A 13,135-nucleotide genomic window follows, 5' to 3' on the forward strand; every position below is an offset into this window, starting at 1 on the left:
AAAATGTTTTTTGATTAATTATATTTTTTTACTCCCTGCAACTCGCAGTAGTCCTTCATTTCCCGCTATAGGTGATTTTTTTCAGCAATTTCAGAAAGAGATGGCAACTTTACTTGCTTTTTTTTTTTGGCTGTTTGACTTACCTTTGGTAATTAGCAACTTTATTTGTTTGTGTCTGCCAGTGGTTTTTTTTTTTTTTTGTGATATTTGGCAATTTCACTTGCTTATTGCATATCGTCGTCGTTGAGGCAGAAATCATTAAGACCAAAACTGTAGTTTTGAGACATACGCAATTTATAAACTTTTGAGTCAGGATGAAAATTAGGAAAAATTCATTTCACAGATTTCCAACTTCTACATTATACAAATACAAATACAACGCCACAACAGGCAAAATGCCCAACGAGGTGGATGATAAAAAGATGTCCATAAAAATATGAATGTCATATGTTTCAAAAATACAGCAACCCCATTAAAAATGCAATTAACACAAATTATAAACAATATATACACATGATAAAATATTATACAATGCCCATAAAGAATACTTATGGTTGTCTTTTTTCTAAGTATGGATAGAGCTTCTCGATTTACCCCAACATGTTTATCGTATTTCTTTTTAAACGTGTCAATTGTGTTACAATTTACTACCTCCGGGGGTAAGCTATTCCATTTATTAACAACCCTATTGGAGAAAAATTCCCTGCGACACCATAACCTTGCATTGTCCCTCACCAATCGATACTGGTGTCCCCTTGTAAAAGCAGTCGATTGGCGGTGTACTAAAAGTTCATGGTCCATCCTATCCATCCCATTGAAAATTTTGAACACTTCGATCATATCTCCTCGACACCTGCGTTCATCCAATGTAAACATATTCAAAAAATGAAGTCTCTCTTCATAACTCAAGCCCTGTGTGCCAATAAGGACACGCGTAGCTCTTCTCTGCACCCCTTCAATCAAGTCTATGTCCCTCTGTAGGTATGGTCTCCAAAACCTTACAGCATACTCCAGTCCAGGACGAACTAAGCCTCGAAAAAGCGGAAGAATTAGATTTATTGATATGTATAGAAAACTGGTTTGTGAAATAATGCGTTGAGAAGTGCATGCTCCTCATTTTGGTTTGAACAACCCATGTTTAACTCAAGAGTTGAATGATGTTATTATTCCGGATGAAACAAGGATCACCAATCAGGATATTCTTATTGATGAGTGGCTCGGGTTTTCTGAACTTTGTTCAGCGGTGGTCAAAAAATCGAATGGAATGCCGGGTTTCATTCTTACAAAGGTGTCTTCGCGTTCTCCTAAAATCATCTTTCCACTTTGCCGGGATTTAGTTCGTTCTGGATTTGAGTATGCCGTCATGTTTTGGAGACCATACCTACAGAGGGAAATAGACTCTTTGTCGGGGGGGGGGGGGTGAAGAGCCACGGTTGAGATCCTGTGATATAGTAGATGTTTGTAAAGTAAAACTGTCATAATCTGCAAAAAAGTAATAAGTCCCTCCCACAGTTGTCAAGCTTATTCAATATTGCCGTCCAAGTGCGAAGTAAAGTGGAAATTAAAATTTAAAAATTTATTTGATCACAGTTATTACCTTCACCCCCCCCCCAATCGCCCCCCGCTTCGAGAAATGAAAAGCCCGAGAGAAAGCGGGAAGTGTGACTTTATATACGGTGAAATTAAATTTTTCAATTTTCCGTGTCGGGATTTCGACCCAGTCGGGATTGTGGCGTGTCAAGATTTCGTGGGTCGGGATTATGAACGGAACCGATTATTTCTCTATTCTATTTTAGGCTTGTTGGCGCTGTATGACCAGTTTTTGGAAGGGTGTACAAAGGATTGAGTAATGGCAGAGTGTCTGGCTTTAATGACTATCGTGCGCAATGTGTTAACAATGCATTTTTGTCTGAAACAATGCATTTTTATGTGAGAAAATTGTCTTATTACGGCATAGTATATACAGGGGTTCTTACCCAATGGGCGGTGACACAAACTTGGGTCACTGGGGCTCTTGAGATGGGTCGCGTGAATCCATAAACAATCCGGCTATAAACTCATTTGTTGCTACACGGGTTTCAGTGGCGTATTAATAATTTTGGTGGCCTGTGATATGTTTGGGAAGGGGGGGGGGCCTCTATGAACCATAATTTTTTTGTATTTTTGGGAGAAGTCGAAATCCGAAAGAGCATAAATATCATTACTAGGGCTAGAATTTCTATGACTGCATATTTTTTTATGCATTTCACAATTGTTACGAAATAGAGCATTTTTTTCATGATTTTCTGTGATTTTGCAACTGCCCCAGGCGGAATTTTAGGTGGGAACAAATAAGACCGTTGCAAAATTATCGAATTTTAAAGTTGTGGGGACGGAAAAATAATGTTTTCCCCGAGAGCGGCTGAATCATGTTTGTCCCGTTACTAGATTCCTGATCCTAGTTACAGACCTTCTTAGCTGTTATTTTTTATCATAATTGGTGATTTTTTCTGTAACCTCCCGTATTTTTCTCGAGGAAATATGGTCAGCCAAATATGGCATCAAGGAAATATGGTTACAAAAGTATATTTTTGGGTTTTTAACGGCATATTTAAATGTTATTTTTTAAATGTATTTTTTATGGAGCATATATTTTGTCGGTTTTTAGGTCATAAAAATCCTAGCCCTAATCATTACAGAATGTGAACAGGAAATATTCCCTCTCTCTCTCTGAAAAGTATCTGCGTGAAAATATGAACGCATTGAACAAATATTAATGAAAATTCAGACATTATGAGAATTTGACAATAATGAAAGAATAACATCAATGAAAAACATTTGCAAAATCAATGAAAAACATTTGCAAAATCAATGAAAAACATTTGCGAAATCAATGAAAAACATTTGCGAAATCAATGAAAAACATTTGCAAAATCAATGAAAAACATTTGCAAAATCAATGAAAAACATTTGCAAAATCAATGAAAAACATTTGCAAAACTAATGGAAACTGATTCCAGTGTATTGATGAAAAATAATTATAAATAACTAAATTACATAAATAGGGGCCATTCAAGTATTACGTCAGCCATTTTTTACCTCCCCCCTTCAGCAAAAGTCAGCAAAGCTCTGACCCCCTTCCCCGCCCCTTGTCAGAAAAATTTCGTCATCTCTGCCCCCCACCTATCACATATTGGTGGGATCAGAGACTGTACGCGGGGAGGGGGAAATGGGCCCCCCCCCAAACGGTCAAAAAATCATTTTTTTTAATGCAACTTTTTTTAAATCAAAATTTCGAAAAAAAAACCCCTTTATATGTTATTATAACCAATTTCTGTTAATTTCAATGCTGTTCGAAGGCTAAGAACTCAAAATTTATTTTCAAGAAGTTCATTGTGACCCATCCTCTAAGTCTAAGCCATATAATGATAAAGCTTTGTCCCGTGGATTAAATGTGGTAATCTGATGTGGCCCGCCCCCTCAAACACAATTTTGTAAAAATGAACTGAGCGGCACATTTACAGATCGCTTACTTGACCCATGGCACAATTCCAGAGCATTTAGGCGGCCCGTGGCACATTTTTCAGATCACACAAGTAGGCCTGTATTTTTTTTCACATTCACAGATCACGTAAGTGACCCGCGACACAGTTCCAGAACACTTAAGTGATCCGTGGCATATTTAGAACTAATCCCTTGAGTGACGGTTGGCACAGTTTTAGAGCACTTAAGCGACCCCCAGAGCGGGTCTATATCATTCAAGGGGCACATACCCCCAGATAACTTAAGTGATCCGCGGCATGATTACGGATTACTTGAACGATGAGTGGCACAGTTCGAGAGTACTTAAGCGGCCCCCAAGAACATTTCTAGATCACTTGAAGGATCCACGAAACATTTAGACATCGCTGAAATGGCTCTCTGGGAGACTAATCAATAGGTAGATTGTTAGTTAATGTGCCTACAAAAGTTGCCACAAAACCTTGTGATACCATTAAGAATATTTCATATTTTTATAAAGGGTGGTTGATGACGTAAGCATCGTCCAAACCCCCCCCCCCCTCCTCCCTTGTAATCAAAATTCACCAAATTGGGAAACCCCCCCCCCCATCGATACTGACGTAATACTTGAATGATCCCATACCTAAAATAAATGAAAAATAACTACAAAATAATTGAAGAAATAATTAGAAAATTAATGAAAAAAGCAAATAGTTAAAATAATTCTACTTAATTAGTTATTAACTAATATTACGAACGAAGTAATTTCGGGAATTATTGAAAACTTCCATTAGTTTGGGTCCGCCCTGTTGGCCCACCTGTTAAGATGCTATTGAATGGTTTTCGATTAATTTCGAAAATCAAACATTTCGTTGATCAGAAATATTACTCCAATGGGTCGCAAAGTTGGTCGTGTTGTTGATTTTGAAAAGCATTTAAGAACCTCTGGCATATAAGCAATCAACAACATGTGGATCAAAAAATTGAAGTAAATTAATATACACTGCTCAAAACAATTAGGGGAGCAAGCAAAAAAGTGAAGAAAACCGTGCGAGACAGCCACGTATTGGCATACAATGGGTAGTGCACGCGTATCAATGCGCAATACAGAAAAAAGACGTAAAAAAATTTCGAATTAAGCTTTAATTCTTTGAAAATATGGAAAAAACATGAAAAGATGATTTAGGGCAACAATTTGGTTACATGTAAACGATAAATAAAAGTACTGTTTGGACATGATGCATGAGTTTTAATAGGGCGTGTGGTCTCCTCGAACAGCTAAGACTGCTGCACACCTGTTTGCCATGGATGCGATGAGGTTATCGATCAGACTTTGGGGAATACTGTTCCACTCCTCAACAAGTGCAATCTGCAAGTCTCGGACAGTAACAGGCGGCCTTGGTCGCGCAGCAATGCGTCGTCCGAGCATGTCCCAAACATGCTCGATTGGATTCAGGTCAGGAGAGCACGCTGGCCATTCCATACGCTGTATTGTTTCAGCTTCAAGCATGTTCTCCACCAGACGAGCTCTATGCGGTCGGGCATTATCATCCTGGAAAACAAAGGAATCTCCAATGGCTCCAGCGTAAGGGATGACATGAGTTCGCAGTATCTCGTCTGCATACCTTCGGGCCGTCAAAGTGCCATTCCGAATGATATGCAGGTCCGTCTATGCCGATTCCATCCCATACCATCCAACCAGCTCGTCTGTATTGTGACCTTTCACGAACGAATGCGGGGTTATTTCGAGTGCCCCTGTCCCTCCATACCAGAACACGTCGGGTGTCACACTCCAGACTGAATCGGGACTCGTCTGTAAACAGCACTTGGCTCCAATCATGTTGCTCGATGTTCAGCAGCCCATCTTCTTCGGGCCGCACGGTGGCGTGGGGTCAACGGAATGCAGACCATTGACCTACGTGCATAGAGCCCTCCCTCATGAAGCCGATTAAGTACTGTTTGGCTGGACACCCTTCGTCCTGTTGCCAAGAGCAACCGTCTTTGCAGCTGCGTAGCATTCTTTGTTCTGTTTCGACGGGCTGTTAACCGTACATACCGGTCATCAGTTGCTGTAGTGGCGCGTGGCCGACCTTGCCCTGGTCGACGTCTAACATTTCCTGTTTCTTGGAATCGATTCCACAGCCTTGCAACAACACTTCTGGTGACTCCAACAGCGTCCGCGACACTACGTTGTGTTTGCCCGGATTCCAGTCTGCCTATAACACGCCATGCCATGGATTCCGGTAAATCACGTTGTTGAGACATCCTCAAGTCACCCTGTCTCAAAAAACAATACTGCGCAATCGAATTTCACAGTAAAACAGACGTTTCTGCAACATCCCGATTTCTGCCCTTATCTCCTTTTTCTGGTTTTTGACGTCATGAACTTTGATTTGCATATGAAGTTTTCTTCTTCCGTTTCCTGCTAGGCTTTAAATTATGGATGATTCATTTTATGTTACTTATCAGTATACATCTTTGCGTAATTTTTTCAAAACCATGTGCTCCCCTAATTGTTTTGAGTAGTGTAGTTAAATAATGTTTTTAATGATAGGTCAATCAGAGCATAGTTTTTGAGTCTTTTTTTCATCATGTTAAAAAGGTAATGAGTAGAGCCCGGATTATATGCAAATGCATATGTGCATATGTGTTTGCATATTTTGACCTTTTTTAACATTAATGCACATAAATGCATAAAATCAAAGAATTTTCAGGATAAGTGCATATTTTTGACGGTTGATTTAAGCCCACTCACAATTTTTTAAAATAATTTTTCAAATAAATATTGTTCACAATATTTTCATGGCATCGGTTTTTTTCCCCGCAGGTGAAATTTAGTGAATTAATACATATTTATAAAGTATTTTAGGAATATCAACCGTTTTATTGTATTGCTAGAGATATGTCAGTGTTGAATGTTTTTAGAAAATAGTGTCGAAATTCTTTTTTCACTAGTATTTTCGAGCAACTACAACAAACTGAAAATTAAAAAATGCCTGAATATGTAGAAGTTATTTGCATATATATGCGGTATATATGAAGGGGTATTTTTTTGTAAATGAATGCATATGCACTAAGAAATAGAAAAGATGCATTTTAAAAATACATCTGCTTTTTTTTTTTTTTTGGAGTGTGACTTTTAAAATCATATTTTCTCATTTTTTTGCCTACATTTCGGAATTTTTTACTTTTAAAAATTTCTAGTGCATATCCTGGAATGTTAATTTCATAATTTTGGATTCCCAGTGCACATTTTGGTATTTTATTTTAAGTGCACATTTTGGTATTTTATTTTAAGTGCACATTTTGGTATTTTATTTTAAGTGCACATTTTGGTATTTTATTTTAAGTGCACATTTTGTATTTTATTTTAAGTGCACATTTTGTATTTTATTTTAAGTGCACATTTTGTATTTTATTTTAAGTGCAGATTTTCTATTTTAAATGCTTATTTTTGCATTTTTAAGTGCACATTTTGTATTTTATTTTAAGTGCACATTTTGTATTTTATTTTAAGTGCAGATTTTGTATTTTAAATGCTTATTTTTGCATTTTTAAGTGCATTTTTTGCGTTTTTTAAGTGCATATTCTTTCATTTTTAAGCGCATATTTGCATATTTTTAGAGCATATTTTGCCACTTTTTTAGTGCATATAATCCGGGCTCTAGTAATGAGAGAAAAATAATCAAATGGACATGGAAAGGTCGATGAATAAATTTCTTTTCAGAAGATAAATTACGATTATTTCAGAACGAAAATATTTGTAGAAGAAAGAAAGAATAACAACAAACACTAAATTTAAAAATAAGAAGAGAAGAAAAACTACGTATCTCTCCCCTTTTTAAAGAATTTTCGAGGTCATTCAAGAATCATCTGGCACCATGACGTCACAGTGACGTCATCATACGTGACGTCACGTGCGTTGGAAACGTAGACGCGGAGTTTGAGTTACCAGAAAGTCTCAATTATCCAACTTTTGGCGTGGGAATTAATATATAAACGACACTGCTTCAAATAGGATTTTCGAAATACAAATACATAATGAAATATTTGATCGGTTTTTTTTTTTCCGAGCGCGACTGAATATTCAGGAATTGGATAAATAATATAAAAAAAAAATATTTTTAAAACTATCGTTGGAATAGGACTGGGGCCTTCAACCCAATGGCTCGTGGGCCGAAATACACACGACGCCACAACAGGCAAAATGCTCAACGAGGTGACTGAGAAAAAGGTGCCCATAACAAATATGGATGTCATATACTTCTAAAATACGGCAACCGAATCAAAAATTCGATTACAAAAACTAGAAACAATGTACATGATAAAATATCATACAAAGCCCATAAAGAATACTTAGAATTACTCAAAACCGCCGGCCATTTTGAGAAAATAGCTATTTAAGATTGAAAAACGAGACAAAGGGGTCTCACTACTCTTTGACGCTTCAAAAAATCGATTTTTCAAAAATAATTTTAAAAAATTCTTCATTTCATCAGGAATCGAATGCAAAAAACCGCTTGTCGATCGGCCATTTCTTTCTTCTGCTATTTAAGAAAAAAGAATTGTAAACAAAGAAATTTAAAGGTCCTTTTAAATGGCCCTTTAAACGCCCATCTTTTGAATATAGATATTTCTCTGTTTTTCGTGACTTTTTTTCGGAGCAAGTGGAGATTTTTTTCAAGAAAAGGAAGATATTGAATCTATCTATCTTACAGACTACTTTAAAGAAGAAAAACAGAAGATAAGCACTTTATACCACTCCAGAACATTGTTTGTTTACATTCGTATGAAACCACGCTATTTCCACATCTCGTTTTTATTTTTGATCTTGTTTATATTGAGTTCTTGGTAATATTGAATTTTTGAAATATACTTTTTATTAATTAGTTTCGCTTTATTCGTGGATAATGAAGCAATGTGGGTACAGATCACGAAAGCGTAGGTTTTATGGAAACCAGCATACTCCCAAGAGTGAAAGGATGGACGACACAGCAGCCACAAGTGCATCTGCAAAGAAACTGAACTTGAGTGTTCCTAGCTTCAAAATTCCACAAAGCCCTGCAACGTCTTCGATTGAAGGATATAGACTTATTGAGATATCACTATTTATTTCAAATTTAAAGAGTTTGTTGTGCTGCAAAACTTGTCATGGTGAAATTGATGTAACAGAGGGTCAAATCAGAGGCTTAGCATCAAATTTCATCATAAACTGTAGTAAATGTAAATATTTGAAGCCGATACGGTCTTCTCGAATGATTGGGAAGAACCATCATATTGCTGAGATAAACAGAAGAGCCATATATGCTATGCGCTGTTTGGGAAAAGGACTGGCGAGTCTAAAAACATTCTGTGCGACAATGAATCTTCCTTCACCTGTCACACAAAATGCATATGATAAAATTACAAATAAGATTAGAGACGCTTCTACAAATGTGGCAATAATTTCTATGAAAGAAGCTGCTGAGAATGAAATTTCTCTCACTGGATCCACAGAGATTTGTGTGAGTGGAGACGGTACCTGGAAAACTAGGGGCCACACTTCTCGGATTGGTGTGTGCACTGTGGTTGGCGCACAAAGCGGTAAAGCCATAGACACCGAAGTAATGTCAAGTTACTGTAAAAAATGTGAATTTTCTGCTTCTACTTCCCATGAATGTATTCAGAATCATGTGGGATCAGCAGGGAAGATGGAAGTTGACGGTATGAGGCGAATTTTCGAACGATCCATTGAGAGACGGGGTGTGAAATATGTGCAATACATTGGTGATGGTGATGCAAAGACATTTCTGGAAGTGAGTCGATGTAACCGCTATGGAAAAGATGTGCCAATCGCCAAAATAGAATGTGTGGGACATGTTCAAAAGCGCATGGGGACTAGACTTCGCAAATTAAAAACCGAAATGAAAGGAGTGAAACTTGAAGATGGGAAACCGCTCAGTGGAAAAGGACGTCTAACTGACAAACTTATCGATAAGTTATCATGTTATTATGGAAATGCAATAAGAAATAACAGTGACTCGTTAGAAGATATGCGGAAAGCTGTCTGGGCAATTTACTGCCATACTTGTTCAACTGATGCTGAACCGATGCACTTCTTTTGTCCCCAAGGTTCAGACTCCTGGTGTAAGTACCAAAAATATAAACAGTTACCCAAAGGTCAAGTACATCAGTATCATCATAGGAACCCTATTCCTCCAGCGATTGCAAAACACATCAAAAAGGTTTTTATACATTTATCAGAACCTGAGCTTCTAAAGAGATGTTTAGGAGCTAAAACTCAAAACAACAATGAGTCGCTAAACAACTTAATTTGGAAATTTTGCCCTAAAGTGTCAGGATGTGGGCGAAAAAAAGCAGAAATTGCAGTCAATGAAGCTGTAATAAGTTTTAATGAGGGAGCAACTGCTAGGGCAAAGGTTCTGAGTGCACTAGGAATGGAGCCTGGTTGTTTTTTTCATACAGCAGCTACGAAAGCAGATCAGCAGCGTGTGCGAGTTGCTGAAAGACGTGCTGACTTGACCACATTAGAGGCCAGGAGAGCAAGACGAATGCATGAAAGTGAAGCAAATAAACATATCCTTGACCAAGAAGGTTTGGTGTATCAAAAGGGGCACTTTTGATTGAGTGAAAACAAAAAGTATGCAAATTACACTTTAAAAAAACTTTGAACGCGATTTACTCAGAATGTAGTTTTTGGAGTTTATCCGTAAGATAAAAGAAAAACTATTGGACTAAATTTGCTGAAACTTTGCAAGAATGTTTATATAACATATACTAGTAGAATAGACCTCAGTTGTAGATATCCGACAATTTTTTCAATTTTTATAAATTTATACATTTTCAAAAAAATAGTAAATTTTGAAAATTTGTGTTTAAAATTTTTTTTTAAATAGTTCCTTTTTGTCAATTGCCACAATAGAGGTCTATTCGATTTGGGCATTCACATAGTTTAATTTCGTGCCAAAAAATTTAATTTATCTGATTTTTTTCATTGACAATCTTACGGATGGTGGGATACTGCGGTTTAAAAAATCTGGAATATTTGTTTAATTTAAATTTTTTTTTAAAAAAGTATACAAACAAGAGTGACAAATAAAAAATGTTTATGAATATATGAAATGTTCTTAACAACATATAAAGTTTTTGAATTGATTGAGTGATATTTACTATTTAAGAAAACCACTCAAAGTAAGCGAACATTTTTCTCCTTTTTTCGTACTGAAAGAGTCGTGAGACCCCTTTTACACAAAATGAAATAGTTAGAGAAGGTCATTGAAATCTGTATAATTGTATTTAGCAACTGCGAGACACTTTCCAGATTCAATAGCAATACTGTGCACGTGGTACATTAAAAGGGACGTCGTAACGAATTGGGGGGGGGGGGGGAGTTGTCAGGAGCCAAAACACGTTCTGAGAAAAGTGATTTCATATATTGCGAGTGGCAAAATTCGGCATCCAAAAGGTATACATAATTACAACTACTGAGAAAAATAATTACAGAACTACTGAGAGGAAATTATTACGGAACTACTGAATATGAAATAACTGCAAAAACTATTGAAAGAAATAATTGCAGAAGCTACTGAAAAAAAATAATTGCTGAGCTATGCTAAAGAAGTAATTTTAGAATTATTGAGAGTAATTTTAAAACTGTTAAAAGTAATATTGTGTAGTTCATGGAAATAAATTAAGGATTTGCAACAAATAATTTCATAATTAATGAAAATTTACAATTAATGGAAAAAATGATTTCAGAACTAATGGAAATTTACAATTAATGAATAAATAATTTAAGAATTTGTGGAAAAATAATTTCAGAATTATCGGGACGAATTTCGGAATTTATGGAAAAATAATTTCAGAATTATCGGGACGAATTTCGGAATTTATGGAAAAATAATTTCAGAATTATCGGGACGAATTTCGGAATTTACGGAAAAATAATTTCAGAATTATCGGGACGAATTTCAAAATTAATAAAAAGAGAAATGATTAATAAAAGAAATTGGAGTCAGTGAAAGAAATTATTTTTAGCTATTATTCAAATTTAATGAAAGAAATAATTTCAATAATAATGTGGGGGAGTCCTGTTTAATAACAGGAATTTTTCACGATAAGACTGTGGCCCGCGGATTTCGTGGAAAGTTTTAATTTGGCCCGCAATGAGTGAAAGGTTGAAGACCCCCCCTGAAATAGGATTTGTAATTGGAATTAGTTAACTTATTTGAGTGTTAATGGACGAATATTTTGAGATTTTAATGAAACCTTTTTGATATTCATTTCTTACGATGGCTTGTTATAATACAATTAAGAAAAAGGTCTCACCTTTTGTTGGGAGAGACCCTCGTAACGTGGGTCGGTGTTTAAGGGGTTAAAAGCAAATTTTCTAGAGAAATTTAGGGTTGCGAAATTGAAGAGAAAAAGGCTTCCAAATGGAAGGAAATTAGCTCATGTATATATATATATATATATATATATTTGCTTTTAGTTGAAGTTTTTAATCGATGAAAGAAACTATTCCAGAACTAAAAATATTCCAGAATTAATGAAAGTTCAGAATCGATAAATGAAATTACTACAGAATGGATGAAAATTCCAGATTTAATGGAAATGATAGAATTAATTAAACTTCTAGAATTAATGGAACTTCTGAAATGCACAAAAGAAATTATTCTAGAATTATCGAAAATTCAAAATTGATGGCAGAAATGACTCCAAAATTAATGAAAACTCTAGAATTAACCGAAATTATGACCTGATGAAAGAAATAATTTCAGAACCGAAGGAAATCTCTCAGAATAAATGGAAGAAATAGTTTCAGAAAATGAAAGAAGAAAAATAGTTTTGGAATCAATTAAAAAGCAGATAAATGAAAGAAATAATATCACTACCAATAAAAAGAAATTTGAATCTTTGGAAGGAATAATTTCAGAATTGAAATAAAATCAGATAAATGAAATAAATAGATACATAATAATGCTGATGACGCTGCTAAATTACAAGAATCTATTAACAAACTGAATTTATGGTGTGTAAATAATAAGTTGTATTTAAACATTGATAAGTGTAAATGTATTACCTATAGTAGGAAGCGTTCTCCACTTATATACGATTACAGTATTGATGGTCAATTACTTCTAAGGGTTGATTGTGTGAAGGATTTAGGTGTAATATTTCACAGTTCTTTTTCGTTTAACCAACATGTTAATTATATTGTGTCTAAAACATCCAGAAGTCTTGGTTTTATAATTCGTAATAGTAAGCTTTCTCACAATGTTGAAACTATTTTGTTACTTTTCAATTCCTATGTCCGATCTGTTTTGGAATACTGTAGCATAATTTGGAATCCACATTGCTTATTTAATATAGTTAAAATTGAACGTGTTCAAAACAGGTTTTTACGCTATGTATATTTTAAGAAACATCAGTCATATAATCACTACTTATCAAACGAAATACTTCGCTCACCGTTCTGTTATGGTTCCCTTGAAACTCGCAGTCTCAGGGCCCTTTTACTAGGTTTTTTGTAAAAATTATTCACTCTGATATTGATGCACCTGATATTACTTAAACCTTATTACTTTTTATTGCCCACGAATCAATCTTAGAAAAGTCGTAATCTTTTTGTTATGTTCCTCCATATCGTTCTGGT

At 35.5% G+C, this 13,135-nt stretch overlaps 1 protein-coding gene across 1 annotated transcript; it reads left to right on the plus strand.

Annotated features, from left to right (window-relative positions):
- Window positions 1–8,418: 8,418 nt before the first annotated feature.
- On the plus strand, window positions 8,419–10,285 carry LOC149063749 (uncharacterized). The gene has a single exon (XM_089255640.1). The coding sequence runs from the start codon at window positions 8,463–8,465 to the stop codon at window positions 10,101–10,103; it is 1,641 nt and encodes a 546-aa protein (XP_089111766.1). The 5' UTR covers window positions 8,419–8,462; the 3' UTR covers window positions 10,104–10,285.
- Window positions 10,286–13,135: the final 2,850 nt, after the last annotated feature.

Source organism: Pholcus phalangioides, unplaced genomic scaffold, assembly GCF_987345545.1.
Source record: "Pholcus phalangioides strain wild (caught in Gottingen) unplaced genomic scaffold, Ppha-v1.0 ptg000043l_1, whole genome shotgun sequence".
Taxonomy (NCBI): Eukaryota; Metazoa; Arthropoda; class Arachnida; order Araneae; family Pholcidae; genus Pholcus; species Pholcus phalangioides.